The sequence below is a fragment of the Tupaia chinensis genome, unplaced genomic scaffold (assembly GCF_000334495.1).
Source record: "Tupaia chinensis unplaced genomic scaffold, TupChi_1.0 Scaffold000528_1, whole genome shotgun sequence".
Classification (NCBI taxonomy): Eukaryota; Metazoa; Chordata; class Mammalia; order Scandentia; family Tupaiidae; genus Tupaia; species Tupaia belangeri.
In genome coordinates, this window is record NW_006160041.1 from 6,503,553 (window position 1) to 6,519,221 (window position 15,669).

General features: G+C 39.4%; 1 protein-coding gene across 1 annotated transcript in view; it reads right to left on the reverse strand.

Moving 5' to 3' along the window:
- Positions 1 to 15,663, reverse strand: part of SEL1L (SEL1L adaptor subunit of SYVN1 ubiquitin ligase) — a 77,836-nt gene extending 62,173 nt beyond the window's left edge. Inside the window, exons 1-3 of the mRNA XM_006157115.3 lie at positions 15,559 to 15,663; positions 8,672 to 8,709; positions 7,261 to 7,489 (exon numbers count right to left, since the gene is read on the reverse strand). Of these exons, the coding sequence (XP_006157177.1) occupies positions 7,261 to 7,489; positions 8,672 to 8,709; positions 15,559 to 15,628 (337 nt within the window). The 5' untranslated portion in view covers positions 15,629 to 15,663. The remainder of the gene's footprint in view (positions 1 to 7,260; positions 7,490 to 8,671; positions 8,710 to 15,558) is intronic.
- Positions 15,664 to 15,669: the final 6 nt, after the last annotated feature.

The window sequence follows — 15,669 nt, forward strand, 5'->3', positions numbered from 1 at the left end:
CTGCCATGCATGTAAGCCACAATAAAGGAGAAACCTCATTCTATTACTCAATCAACTTGCTTACTTCAGAACCAATTGAAGCTCGGTTTTGTAAGCTTTAACTCCTTCCGTTCCACTCGAAGTAAGTCAAGATGCTGATTATTCTATTTAGTTTTTGTTCTTTAAAATAAGGAAAATGGGGCTGGCAGTTGGTGGGGTGGTTGAGGGCACTAAACCCACATGGCCCTCTATGGTTTGAGTCCCAGATGTGGTGGCTTGCTTTCTCACTTTACCTCTCCCTCTGTGGTCAAATTAAAATATATAAAGTTAAATAAAATAACTCAAATAATTATTGGGGCCACCAGCTAGCCCCATTAAAATAATTCTTAAAAAAAAAAGTAAAAGTAAAAAGATAAGGAAAATGAGCTTACTGCAAAAAAGACAGATCAAACAAACAAGAAAGTATACAAAATTAAAGGAAAATCACAGTTATCATTACCTACACCACACATTTTTTTTTTCCCAGTGGCAATGACTATATAAAAGTAGTTCTGGGTGTTTTTCTTTTCATTTGCAAACAAGAAAAAAAAAAAAAAACACTGCTTTTTTCTACATCCGGGATCTGTGATGGCTAATTCTGTATGTGAACCTGGCTGGGCCACAGAGCCCAAATATTTGGATAATCATTATTCTGCATGTTTCTGGAAGGTGATTTTTGGATGAGATTACATTACACTGGTGGACTATGAATGAAGCAGACTGCCCCTATAATGTGGGTGGACCTCATCCAGTCAGATGAAGGCCTGAATGGAGCAAACACCGACTCCCTGAGGCTCCCCTGCTAACAGGCTGTCTTTGGTTCTGTTTCTCTGGAGGATGCTGACTAATGTAGGCTCTTACTACTGGATGATCTTATAATCCGACACTTTCACTTAACACATCCCTAGCTTTCCTGGTGGCAGACAGAATAAACTGGCTCAGTATCAATTCCGCTCCCCTCCCCTTCCTTCCCCTGGTGACAGTTTTGGCAGAGTTCTAGTGTCCTCTGGGAAGGCTTCTACTATTCTGAGCATCAAGCACATGGAGGTACAGCCACTGCAGGTAAGACCACAAGGACAAACATGGGGATGAAGTCAACCCACTAATGAGGCTGAACTTATGTACGAAGTTCTGGTTATGCGAGCAAAATAAATCTCGGTTTCTGCTACTGTTTGATGGATTTCTATCATTTGCAACAGAACATATTACTTCTTAAATGGCTACAAGTATGTCATAATAGAGGGAATCGTATCATTACTCTCCTCATGGCCATCTATTAATTCATTAATTTCCAACAAATGTTTACTGCAATGATGTACAGAAAATAATTAACATTGCAGGACTCTTATCTTTTGAAAGGACGGCTTAAAAGGTGGGCATGTGGCTGGTGACTGGGAACTTACATGTGGGGAGAATTCCCACCATTCTAACTTACATAAGTGACTCATTGTGCCTAAACTTTTAAACTTTATACTCAACACCTGTTTTCCTTCTAATGGTCTACAAGTTTGGCACATGGTAAGCAAAGAATAATATGCTTAGTTCCTAGTAAAAACTCCAGGCAGTGGGTCCCTAACAAGCTTTTCTGGTAGACAAGCTTCCACGCATGTTGGTATACTTTTCTACTGGAGGAATCAACTGCATCCTGGGATTCCCCTGGGAGAGACCTTGGAAGCTTGTACCTTGTTCCAGACTTTGTCCATGTGCATTTTCCCTTTGTTAATTTTGCTTTGCCTCCTTTCACTGTAATAAATCATAGCTGTGGATACAAAGACAGTCAGCTCTCAACATCCATGGTTTCTGCATCCTCAGATTCAACCAACTGTGGATGTGGCTAGGCCAGACCAATTGTTATGAAATGGGAAAAGAGATGACTCCCTAAAAGAGCGATACTGAAGAAGTTCACATATTTTCACTTGTATCTGATGCCAGGGTTACATAAACATAGCCATGAGAAGATGTAAAGGATATGGGGAGATGTGCAAAGATTCTATGCAAATACTATGGCGTTTTACACAAGGGACTTGAGCATCACAGATTGTGATACCTGCAGAAGGTCCTGAAATCAGTTCCAGTAGGAAACTGAGGAACAACCATATATGCCAAGTCCTGCGAGTCCCCTTAGCAAACCATCAAACCTGGGGATAGCCTTTGGGACCCCTTGCACAGTTAGCATCAGAAGAGGGATTTACAAATAGAATGACTCTGACTCACTGAAAAGAGATGGAAGCATTGTGGTAACAAAAGCAGAAAGGGCCAGGCAGTTACGGACTCATCCACAGTATGAGGTGGCAGCTGAGCTCCTGTTTGTTGTGAGAGGCCAGTTATGTGTGGAATTTGAAATGACAGATCCGACTCTAGGAGAATTGGCGTGGTGGATCCCCTGGCTATTTTAGGCCCTACCAGCTAAAGCGAGGGGTAAACAGTGTAGCTAGCCTGTGTGATGCCTTTGGTTTTTGTTCTCTCCTCCAGATGGGTGGAAACAGGACCCCCGAATCCTCCAGGATGCCCTAAAAATGTCCCAAGTTTGCACTGCCCTCTCCTCCAAGAAGGCGAAGAAAAGTTAAATCAGGTCCCACAGCTGACACAAAATTTTAGATAAACCAGAAAAATAAAAGTGTGGGGAGGTAACACTCCTGTGGTGACTTTTTCCAGTCTGGCTGCTGCCACAGTCCTCTCCACCCCCAGCATTCCAGCCTGGATCTTCTCTGGCAGCTGTAATGTTAACACTGCAAACACTGAATTTAACACTAGGAGCTTGAGTGACTGCACTGAGAGGAGGGGGACAAAAACAACTCAGTGGCTTTGTATTTTGTGGCTACTGCATATGGATGCATGGTAAAAATTGACATAACATGTTCAATACTTGTAATTTAATAAATGTCAGAGGAAACAACCTGATCGGGGGAAGCTGCAAATAAATGTGGGGCCAGCCAGTGGCATGGTGGTTAGGGTGGCTGGATTCCACATGGCCAACATCATGGTTCATGTCCTGGACCTGGCGGCTTGAAAAACGTACTGGGCACGTATGCATACATGCCTAAAATCCCAAGAGGAGAATGGAGAAAGGACTGTAGCATAGCTACCAACACTGGGGGTGAGGGATGGGGGAGAGGTGTGCTTTTTCCTTTCCCTCTCTTACTCTCTCAGGTGAGCACATGTACCCTATAAAATTAAAAAAATAATAATAAAAATTAAAAAAATAAAAAGGAGGAACTTGTCAGTGGGACAGGACTTCTCTTTTTGCTGCCAGTAGTGGGTTGAAATTTAAACTCTGAATACTGGCTATAGAACAAGCTCTGCAACTGATGGCTTCTGCTATAGAAGATGTGGATTTTTTGATTCTTGGAGCCTTTGGAAACAGAGAGTGAATTAAAAAAAAAAAAAAGAGGAAATCTACAGCTGGAGATAAGCTTTTAAAGTTAAAAAGACAGGTTTTAGTTTTCTAATGAGTTCTTAGGAAAGTGGAGGTTTGACCCTTCTAGGCTGATAATTTTTCCAGTCTGATGAGCCTATTTTTGAGTGGGTCAATTTGGACTCTAAGACTGACCAAAAGAAAAGCCTTAGGGAAGCCTTGCTTTATCACTTGAACTTTCTGCTCCTGCAGTGTCTTGCCTTTGCTTCGGTTAAAAAAAAAAAAAAAAAAGTCCCTTGCTTGCTCTAAATCCTGAATTTACAGATCTGAACAGCCTGGACTTGATTCTAAGCTACAACCCAATACTGTCTGGTATCGGCTTTCAGCCTCTTGGCATGAACCATGAGGAACTGAAGCAGGCAGTCTCAATGAACAGAACCCAGTCTGCAACCTTACCCACTGAAGACACCTCTCTGTGGGGCCCTAAACGGTGAAAAAATCACAAAGGCTTGGCTGGACTGTCTGGGTCACACACAAATGCCCAAAGGAAACCGCTTGCTGCTCTCTGATGGGACCACCTGAAATCCACGACTTGCTGTATATCCTGACACAGACGGATGACATTCTTACTGCCGAGAGCAAGTTGGAAGAGGGTCCATCACAGGGACTGTGAACCCCTACTTGCTTCCCACAGGTTGATGTGTTCCCAACCCTGCCTGGAGCAGGTCTCAGTCTCACTGCTGTGGTATCCTGTGTCTGGCTGTCCCAATGGTGCAGTTTGCACCAGCAGATGTACAACCCAATTCTGCATCCCTCACACTTCCTTGCTACACACGCCTCTGTGCAGTGTGCTTGTCTAGTGTGGCTGTCCTGAGAAAGAGACTGCTCTTTTAGAGGCTGTTCACAGATGATCAGGAGCAGGGATCCATTTGAATCCATTTTGAACATTTTTAAAAAGATTTCACCCTGATCAGTTCCTGAAAGTGATGTCTTTCTGGTATAAACATGTTTTTCTGCAAAGGTGGTTTGCCCCTCTGGCACACAACCCCTCCAGACCAAAGGTCTGGGTGAGAGAAACAGACTGAAAAAAATTTAAGATTTCTGAATGGAAACACCGATTTTGTAACAACTGAGAAAATATCTTTTGTAATAAATAGGTAAACACAAGTGTTCTCCCGAGCCCTTTGAGGCACTCTAGCAAATTAATTGAACCCAAGGTGGTGGTTGTGGAAACTTAGAACAGGCAAAACCACCTGCGGTTTGTGATTGGCATCTGAAGTGGGGGTAATCTTGCAGGGTTGGGCCCTCAACCTGCAGAATACAACACTAACTTCAAGAAGAAAGTGTGAGAAATGAGTTAAATTAGAGGACAAACAGCCGGTGTCAGCTGAAGAATTTGCTGCCCGACTGTTTGCTTGATGTGTGGAGAAATATCCCCACAAGCCAACTGTCAGAAGGGGTGGCTGAGTAAGGGTTTTGGTTTTTCCTATAATCTCAACAATGCTCAAAATATAATGCAAAGCAAAAATATATATATATATTCAAACAAACAAATATGTTCACTGGTCTCTTCTGGAACTGGCTAGGGCTCCAAATTATTTGAAAATATTTCAAGGGAAAGAATAAATAATGTATCCTGCTTTAGCTGTATATACTGTGTTTTAGGGTAAATTAACAAGGGAAGAGGCCAGCAGGTGGTATGGTGGTTAAGGTGCTGGACTCCCACATGGCTGGCTGAAATTCGAGTTCCAGACCTGGAGAACTGCTTTCCCATTTTTCCCTTTCTCTCTTTCTCTCCTTTTTCTGGTCAAATTAAAAAATAATAATAAATAAAAGTAAATAAGTTATATTAAAAAAATTGACAAGGGAAAGTTCTTAAAATTCCAGGTAACAAATGTAGGAGGAATGATGGAATTAGAAAGTCAACACTTTGCAAGCCCTAATGAAATACAGAATCCAAACACAAATGGTTGCCAAAACCTCTAGGTAGAAAGTCAGTGAGGAACTTAATAATAGTTGGATTTTGCTGAAATGATCTAATTCATCAATCTCAGCAACACCAAAAGTGGGACAATCAGGCACTATACACCTCCCAATGTAATGTATTAAGAAGTATAAAATGCCACTCATGAGATATTCTCAGTAAAAAGGTAGGGCCAAATCTTCCTAAGCCTCCAGAGCTAACGTCCAGTTAATATACAGCAGATAGTGGAACAAGCTAAATGATATTATAAGGATACCACCAGCTAGATACAAAATGTGGGAAATTACATAGCACTAAAGACATTATTTCCTCAACAAATAAAATGACACTTAAAAAATAAGGGGGGATGAGGCCCTGGACTTCCCCCACAAGACCGACCACGGTTCAAATCCTGGACCTGGCAGCTTGCTTTCTTATTCTCCCTTTCTCTCTGGTCAAAATATAAGAATGATGATAGTAAATGAAATAAAAAATAAGTTTTTTTTAAAGAGTAAAAAAGAGAAAAAAAGAAAAAAAAAAAAAAAAAGGAGGGCAAACTTAAGAGAAACCTAAGATCTCAACCAGAATACTGACTCAAAGCAATTATAAAAACACCTGAAACAAATTTGAACAGATGCTGGGTATCAGGTGACAAATAATATCTAATTTTGTTGAAAAAACAATCTCACTTTTAGAAACAAATACATACGTTTAAAAACAAGTGGAATTTTCTTTAAAATAAACTAGGAGAAGAAAAAAGGGTAAATGTGTGTGGGATAGTGAAGAAAATATGCTGGTGTGTGTGCACACGTGTGCACCCCAAATTCTGGCAGGATGGAGAACTGGAGCAGAGACTGTAGTGTGACCGTGTTCCACTAAGGAATACTTTCTCTCCCTCTCTCTCACTCTAGCAAGTGCATGTGCCTTCTGGCAATACAAAAAAAAAAGAATTTTTTTAAAAAGAGATTTTTGCTAAAGGGTGTGTGCGCTCACCAGTGAAAGAAAGAGAAAGAGACAGAGAGACAGAAAGCAAGAGATCACCTCCCAAGGGGGATGACCACACTACAATCCCTTCTACTCTCTATTCTCCTCTTGGGATTCTGAGCACACACACACACATGCCTGTGTGAGTTTTAAGCCACTGGGTCTGGACTTCAAACCATTACACCACCTGCTGGTCCCACGAAAAAAGGAAATTCACGCGTAGTTTTTTAAAAAGTGAGCTTTTTAAAGGATAGGTATTTAGCACACTCTCATGAGAAATAAAAGTAGAGGCATCAATGTATTAAGATGATGTAAGTTAAAAGTTAACATAATTTCAATTGAAGAGGGATAATAAAATTACCTAGGATGACTGAAAGTGTTACTGTAGTAAAAATCCTAATTCTGAAAATAACCAAAACAGCATGGTAGAATCATTTTTCCTGAGTATCTATTTTGTGTGATACTCTGACATACTCTTTTAAAAAATCTTCTCAGAGGGGTCAGCAGGTGGTATGGTAGTTAAGGGCGCTGGACTCTCGCATGGCCAATCATGGTTCGGGTCCCAGACCTGGTGGCTTGCTTTCTCACTGCCCCTACCCCCCAACTCTGTCCCTCTCTGGTCAAATTAAAATAAATAAAAAGTTAAAAAAAAATTCTCAGAAATAAATTTACTTACATACTGGAGTCCAAAAAGAAATGTTAGGTTAGTAACATTACAAATGTAACTTTGTCTACTGAATTTAGCTTACAGAACTTGGGTCAAATCTGTTAGCTGAGGATTTTAATATATGAAAATCTAGAAAATTCCATAAACTAGACTATACAGTATATGTGGCTAATAACGAGTAAAACCAGCCTCCTAAAGCACTTTCAATAAGCTTTAAAATTTCAGTTGTCTCCTTTCTAAGTCAGGTAAAAGCAAAGAAAATGCCCAGACTACCTGGTTTCCGTACTTTCTTTGATTCTTCATAGTCCTTGTTTTCTGGATTTGGAGAGTCTAGAAAATTGATTTCTTCTGGGACACCTTCACCTTCCTGGCTCTTGAGGCTATCTTCTTCTTGAACAGAGGGTTCCAATTCTGATTCTTCTGCATCAAGAAATATCTGACCAGCGACGACTCTGCCTGCAGTGGTAGGGCCTTTGACTGATTCATCTGATGGCAAAGAAGTCTAAAAATAAAGTGTATTTTTAGTGATTAACAGTACCAAGACTCCCCCAATCTAATTTGATCGATACTTTCCTAACGCAATATCACCTCCTTTAGCTCTGTAAGTGCTGTGGGCTGTGGTGAGTGTTCATCACATGCCTTTATCACCTAACTTACTTTCTTTGCATTTCAACTTGAATGTTACTTCCCCAGGAAGTCTTCATTTCTGAAATGAGATTACATTCTTCTCCTAAATGCTCCCCAAATACTTCATACTTCCCTTATGACAACCCTGTACTGTAACTTCCTAATTTTAATCCACATTTCCTCTAATCTACAGATCAGAGCTCATAACAAACTGATTCATCTCCTTGGATATGTAAAATTTAGCCTTATTTATCCAATCAACCAATGAGTGCATTAATTCATTAATATTTTCCCTTTAAAATTGATATAAGTGAAAACAAAAGGCAGAGGTTAAGTCTTCAAAATGAAAAGATATTTAATCCCCTCCCCCAAATAAGAACAAAATCAATCTCTCATTAGGTCATAAAAATGTTACTACCATGAGGTTCTCTCTCCCTCCCCCCCTCCCCCCCCTCTCTCTCTCTCTCTCTCTCTCTCTCTCACACACACACACACACACACACACACACACACACACACCCCACAAGTTAAAATCAACTCTAATTAGTCAACACATTTTAATGGAATATTTTCTATTCTTTCTCTTGTAGGTCAGTAATCCCACCCCCCAAAGTCTAGAACTAATAGTGTTTCAGCCTATGTTTTTCTATTAAGCTTAATTCTGTAAATCAAAAGATGAATATTTTATATCCTTTCTTTTTTTTCGGAGAGGTTTTTGCTATAGGGCGCATGCACTTGCCAGACAGACAGAGAGAGACAGAGAGACAGAAAGCGAGAAAATCACCCCCCGGGGGGATGGCCACGCCGCAATCCCTTCTCTTCCAGTCTCCTCTCGGGATCTTGGGCACGGACGCACGCACGCACACACACGCACCCAGCGTGAGTTTAAGCCACCGGGTCCAGAAGGTGAACCACAGTTGACTACGTGGGAGTCCAGCGACATAGCCATGATGCTAACTGCTGGTCTCAAGATTTTATATCCTTTCTAAGGTACATAATTCATGCCCAATTTGAAAGTGGATAACAAATACCAGCCAATGCAAACTTTAGTACATACCTTGGAATCTAAAGATTCATCTTGGTTGCCTTCTTCATCTGTAATGAAATTTGAACATAATTCAGTCATCTTTCTTGTTGGGAAGTTAGTTATTAAAAGAAAGCATCTGATTAAGTACCAAAAATAATAAGCCTAGAATTATTTAAGACCTGGGTACAGTGGCACGTACCTGTAGTTCCAGCTACTCAGGAGTCTACCGTAGGAGGATCAAGACAAGTGAGATCCTGTCTTAAAAAATGAAAAAAACTAAAATAACCCCCTCCCCCACGCCTAGAATTGTTTAAAAATTGTACTTAGTGAGACCAGCAGTTGGCATAATGGCTATGTCACTGGACTACCATATGGTCAACTGCAGTTCGAGTCTCGGACTCAGTGGCTTAAACACACACTAGAGGTGTGTGTGTGTGCCCAAGATACCAAGAGAAGAATTGAGAAAGGATTGTGGTGTGGCCATCCCTCTTGAGAGATGATTTCTCTCTTTCTGTATTTCTGGCGAGTGCACACGCCCTATAGAAAAAAAAAAAAAAAGTACTTAGCAACCGTTCAGAAAGATTAAATGCAAGTAAAAAAGGGGGGGGGGGGGGTATGGGTGGTGGTTTTTCTTTTTCTAAGGATTACATTAGCTTCAACTGTTACTGAGGTTGGAAGAGCAATAGCTTCCACACCAAAAACATGTCTCTTTTCATATTCCATCCAACTCATCTGCACATTTAGTCTATTACTGAGAATGAGTTACGAAGTTTACAGAAATACATCTCCAATTTCATATTCCAGGCTATTCTGTTCCTCTGCTCAGGATCTAGAGTTATATGGGCTATTTAGAGAGATTTCTGCAATGGGCATGTGTACTCACCAGAGAAACAGAGACAGAAAAGAAATCATCCCCATGCTGCAAACCCTTCTCCTCCATTCTCCTCTCAGCATTTGGGGTACATGCACACCAGTGCCTGGCTTGAATTTCAAACCACCAGGTCTGGGACTTAATCGCAGTCGCTCATGTGGGAGTCCAAAGAAATAACCATTACACATCTGTTGGTCCCACATGGGCTTATTTTAATGCTAACTAGCATTCTGTTGTTTATAAGTACTACTAAGGATGAAAGCTAAGAATGGTTATTACGGTTTGACACCAGAGTTGCCAAATATATTTAAAATGTGTGTTCTAGTTCACTCAAGAGATAACCGAATACAAGTAAAAGTAACACCATGTATTCACTCATGTGAGAACTATTAAGAAATCAATAGTTTATATTAAATAATGAATCTAGGCCCTAGTTACATTTTACTCCCAAATCCATACAGGCTGCTATGGTTTTGTCTGATTACATCAATTTTCCTTCTGCTACTCTTCTATGTTTTCCAGCTACTACTCTTTTTTTTTAAAGATGTATTTATTTTACTTAACTTTGTTATTATTATTTATGTTTAATTTTCCCACAGAGAGAAAGAGAAGGGGAAAGTGAGAAAACAAGCTGCCAGGTCTGGGACTTGAACCACGGTCAGCTATGTGGGAGTTCAGCACTTTAACTACCACACCACCTGCCAGCCCCATTCAGTTATTACTTCTGACAGTTTGCTACTTCTTCCTGCCTCTTACACAAACACATGCAATAACCCAACATCCAGGTGCAATGTTTGATTTTTGTGTTCCTTGCTAGTTTGAAAACACAAAACTGTCAGATGACTTTTAAGTTTCTTTTCCCTCTTAAAAGCACCTGATTTTATCTAGAAGCAAGTTTCACCATTACCTACTCCTTAAGCTTATGAGAAATTAACCAGTAGACAAAATGCTGTAAGACCATGTGATTTTTACTAGAAAACCTGATACTATCATGCCATTTATCTTTACTTAATATTTATACCCTAAATATAATTTATAACTTACAACTCTCTAAAATATAATAAAAACATGGTTTATGTTTTGTTATTAAAGAACTGAGCTTACTTTAAAAAGTACACAAATACAAAACACTACTTCACAATATTTGTTATTTTTGAATATTTGAGAAAACCAGTCTCCCAGTGAGGTTTTGCTACTATACACACACACACACACATATAAAGTGCTGTCAATTAAAAGAAAATTTTAATTATAGCAATTATTCACATTTACTTGCTTTCAGATTACCTTCAAAGTATGTTTTATTTCTGAGAGGTGGGAGGAGAAAGATATAGCACATATTAGCCTCACAGTGCCCATAACATTTAGATAGTAATGTCAATTAACAGTCATCCTTCCTGTTAGTACCACCCAAAGCCTAAGCTCTTAATGGATAGTTCAAATTCTGTTCATAGCAAATCTTTGGATAAAGAAAAGAATTCAGGGGCCAGCAGGTAGTGTGGTGCTTAAGATGCTGGACTCTCATGTGGCTGAGCACAGTTTTGAGTCCTGGACTTGATGGCTTGCTTTCTCACTTTCCCTCTCTTTCTCTAGTGAGCACATGAGGTCTACAGCAAATTTAAAACATTGGGACCAGCAGTTAGCGTAATGGCCATGTCGCTGGACTCACATGTAGTCGACCGTGGTTCATGTCCTAGACCCGGTGGCTTAAAACTCACGCCGGGCGCATGTGAGTGCATGCCCAAGATCCCCAGAGGAGAACAGAGGAGAAGGGACTGCGGCATGGCCATGCCCCCTGGGGGGTGATTTCTCACTATCTGTCTGTCTCTGTGTCTGTCTGGTGAGTGCACGCACCCTATAGCAAAACTCTCAAAAAAAAAAAAAAAACCATAAAAAAAACCCACAACATAATAATAATTAAATAATTCTTTAAAAAGGGGAAAAAGTCATCTTTATTATATATTAAAGTTGTATGTGTAGATATAGTCAGTCACAAAACATCAATCAGTTACTATATCAAAAGTAGACATTAAATGAACAAATGTATAAGACATATTCCCAAATACTTGTGATTAGTTGGAACTCTAAATCATTAATCACTAAATCATTAAATTTAGACCATGGTCACATAGATGACTAGTAGGTAAAATAACACAGATGCTTATAAATCAATGTGAAGACATGTACATTTGAGACACTTCAAGCTGTTAGACATTAGAGTGGTAAAATATGTTTTTGAACTCCAAGAGACATGACGTGACATCAGGGTTATTTCATGCGAATTGCATCATGCTTCTCTCTCCCCCTCTCTTGATGTACTAGGAATATATACTATGATTACAGGTAAATAATAGAATTCTCAGTTGCTAAACCAGGAAACCCAACTCCAGATGGCAGTCTTAAAACATAGGCTATTTTCCCTTTCAAACTGATATGCACATCTTCACAACACATTTTTTTATAGCAATCATTTTATAAAATATTTTTAAATTTCATTTTCTTTTATACATTCTATCACGTTATTTAGCTTACAAAGTGAGTATTTCAACATGTGAACATTTCTTCCTAGTCCAGTTGATAAAACTATAAAATTATCTTCAACAGATAATACCACATTTCTTTGTCTCATTAATGCTTTGCCTCTCTATTTTTCTTCTAAATGTCCGTCCTCAGACTCTACTCTTTCACACACTCTGGTATTCATATCCATAACGCTTTTTAAAAGTTGTTTATAATCTAAGCCTTCTGATAAATAGCATTCAGGTAATAATTAAAGACACTAAAAGTTACATATAAATAAAATGTAAATACCGATACTTTTCTAAGGGCACAGAAACCAAGCAACAAGATAAAATGCAAAAGCATTAAATGAAGAGTTGTGCATCCTCACACATCAGGATAACATCAAAAATGTTATGGTTCACATTACTCTATTAACTACACACTTTGGTTTGAAAAAGATCAATTTTGACTTTTATATTATATCAGGTAACAAAGCTGCAAAGTTATCAGTGATATGCCTTCAGGAGAATCATCACAAATTCATTTCCCCTCCTGTCACATAAATTAAACAGACTGAAACCCCTTCAAACACAGAGTCTAAAGAGACTAAACATCCTGTCTTCTGCTTTGCCACCTTTGTGCAGGATCTGTGCAGATCCTAGGATATTCTTGATTCTAAATGATCCCAAATCAGAGGCCTGGAGAGAGAGGTTTGAGACCTACCTTCATTAAGTATTAATTCTGACACACACAGTTCAATATTTAAAGCTTGTTCTGCCTCCATTTTCTCAATCTGACAAAGATAATACCATCTGTCCTATTGACACACAATGTTTTAGGGGACAACTAAAACAGTGAAATTAAATATACTCTGCAATCTGAAAATGATTTTTTGAATTTATGATATAAACTGTAACTCCTGCCTGAAATACCTGGCAGTGAATCTAATTTAGAAGACTAACATTGTTTGGCACAAAGAAAAAACAAGGAAACCAATTGCTTCTTCCTGCTCAAAACAAGAAAACATGTATTTCTAAGTGAGAGAAAAGGATAGTCTTTTCTTATTATCTTGAGAAAACAAACAAGAATACCTTTTAAATCTATAAATGTTTTGTACAGGAGGAAAAGAAAATATTTCTAATAGAAGAATCATTTTTACATGTCTCTAAAACAAGATATTGAATAATAGCTACTAACCGTGCTAGGATCAAGATTCTCTCTATTGGAGACTATATCCTAGCTGAAAATTAGCACAACTTACCATGGGTAACCACTAATATCCAAACACAAAATCATCATCTCAAACTTTGATTTTTATATAGGAGCAAAACATTAAATCTAAATGCTTAAAATGGGGCTGAAATACTGTATAAATAGGCACTTGAATGAAAAAGTCAACAGAAAATCCAGGTACTTACTTTATAAAACTTTATCCTACACAAGCGTTTTGTGATATTTGAACAGCATGTGAGCACTGGACTGCCTTTACCACCTATCAGCATGCACATCTATATTGTTTAGTTCTAAGTCAAGTTCTTGCCTTTACCAAAGATAGGTTATGACATAGCTTTAACTATGATAGAAATCAAGGCAGATATTTTTTGAACGGTTCCCTGCTTACAGTAAGACAACCCCAAAACTGAACACATTGGTATTAATAACCTTTTATTATAGCATCCTGAGAGCCCCAGCTGTTGATCTTCACATATCATCTCCACTGACCTCGGGCTCCAAGAACATAGAATAGAGTGAAGGGAAGATAGAGAAACACGTGTGTTTTCATTTTCTTTAAACTCTGCAAGTTAAACTCAGAGGGATATATGTCATGTTCTTTAATTACTGTCGTTCTCAAACTTTAGTGTGAGGGCTCACTCATGGAGCTTGTTAATCTGCAGCTACCCAACTTGTTCCAGATCTAAAACTGAATTTTAACTAATTCCTAAGGGGAATTCTGATGCAGGTGGTCCATGGTCTACCCATTAAATTCAACAGCCTTAGTTCATATTTCCTTTGATCATAAACCTGCTACAGGTGCTTCAAGAGTTATGCATGAGAGGATCTTTAGAAAATGCCTATTATGGGGCTGGTAGGTGGCATGGTGATTAGGGAGATGGGTTCCCACATGGGCAACTGTGGTTTGAGTCCTGGACCTAGAAGCTTGCTTTTTCACCTTCCTTTTCTGTCTCCATATGGTCGAATTAAAAAAGTAAATAACAACAAAAAATAAAATTAAATGATTCTTTAAAAAAAGAAAATGCCTATTACAAAAAAATCTAAATGGATTTCAAAAACGTTTTTGCACCAACATAAATCTGTATTTTAATTCAATCATTTAAAAAAAATTCCTATAGCCTTTAAAGATTTGGTCATGAATACAAACCATCACTACAACTAGAAGTAACAGAACTGATCTCAAAGCATGCTGGCAATAAAGTAATTATCATGCTTGTTTCTTCTGAAATGGTATTTCAACTTGCATCACGAATAGGATTTTGGTTTAGCCTCTTATTTTAGAAGTACAATGACGTAATGTCATTGATTTACAACTAGGACAGATAATTTGGGGATTCAAATAACCATCTGGGAAATTTTCTGTTTAAAGAGTCTACATTTATAGTTCCAAAAAAATTTAAAGCCACAGAACAGCTGTCTTGTTAAATGAAATTCCAAATCTTTACTGTACTAATTGTTTCTTCATCAACACTTCAAAACACTAAGAGTTTTTCATTGACACTTTCAAAATAGAAATTCTTACAAGTAGGCAGATTGAAACACTTAACAAAAAAATCTCAGAAAGACTTATGCATCAGTCAATTCAAAAATACACGGATTTCTATATAAAAAACTGAAACTATTTGCCATTCATTTTATAAAGACCAAGATTTTCTCAAAAATCATGAAACCACTGTCAGCCAATACGGGGCAACTCAGACACACTGTGACAAGAGTCATCACTCTCTCAGGAAGGTTTTTAAAAAAGTGGCAGGAGTGCTACAATACATCAAAATACTCATTTTTAAATGGACAAAGAGACCAGGGACCATCTCAGGTGTTAAGCAAACCTATCAAAGCACCTGGCCTTGAAGGATCCTGCTCTGCCCAAAGTGACAGCTTCATGTGTGTCCACTGCTTAATGTACAAATCCTAAACGCAGGGCTGCAGACCGATGCTGCAGATTATCACCTGCGCGAGGGTCGGGGAGGCTGCAGCCCGGCTCCTGCGTTACGGTGGATAAAGCCAGCTGTCGAAGTCATTTCCATGGAGTCAATTCCTCATCCGAGAGGAGTCGCGGAAAGTTTGTTACGTGGGAGACAGGTGTGAGGTGTGGGAAGAGTAACCGCCCTTTCTTTTCCTCCTCCCTCCAGCTTTCTAACACTACCTCTGGCCCAAGCCAACTGAAGTCCAAGGAAAGGGCGAGTGACAGGACAGTGTGAGGTGTGACCACAGAGCGCGGAGTCCCGAGCCGAAGCACACACGGCCCAGCCCACGGATGGAGGCCAGGGGGCGGCGGCTCCGGCCTTCGCCCGAAGAGACCGATACTGACCCGAGGACGCCGAAGCTGAGCCCAGCAGCACCGCACAGAGCAGCAGCGTCAGCCCGATTCGGACTCGCATCCTGCTCTTGCGGCCGCTGCCACCCCTTGGAGCTGTCGCCC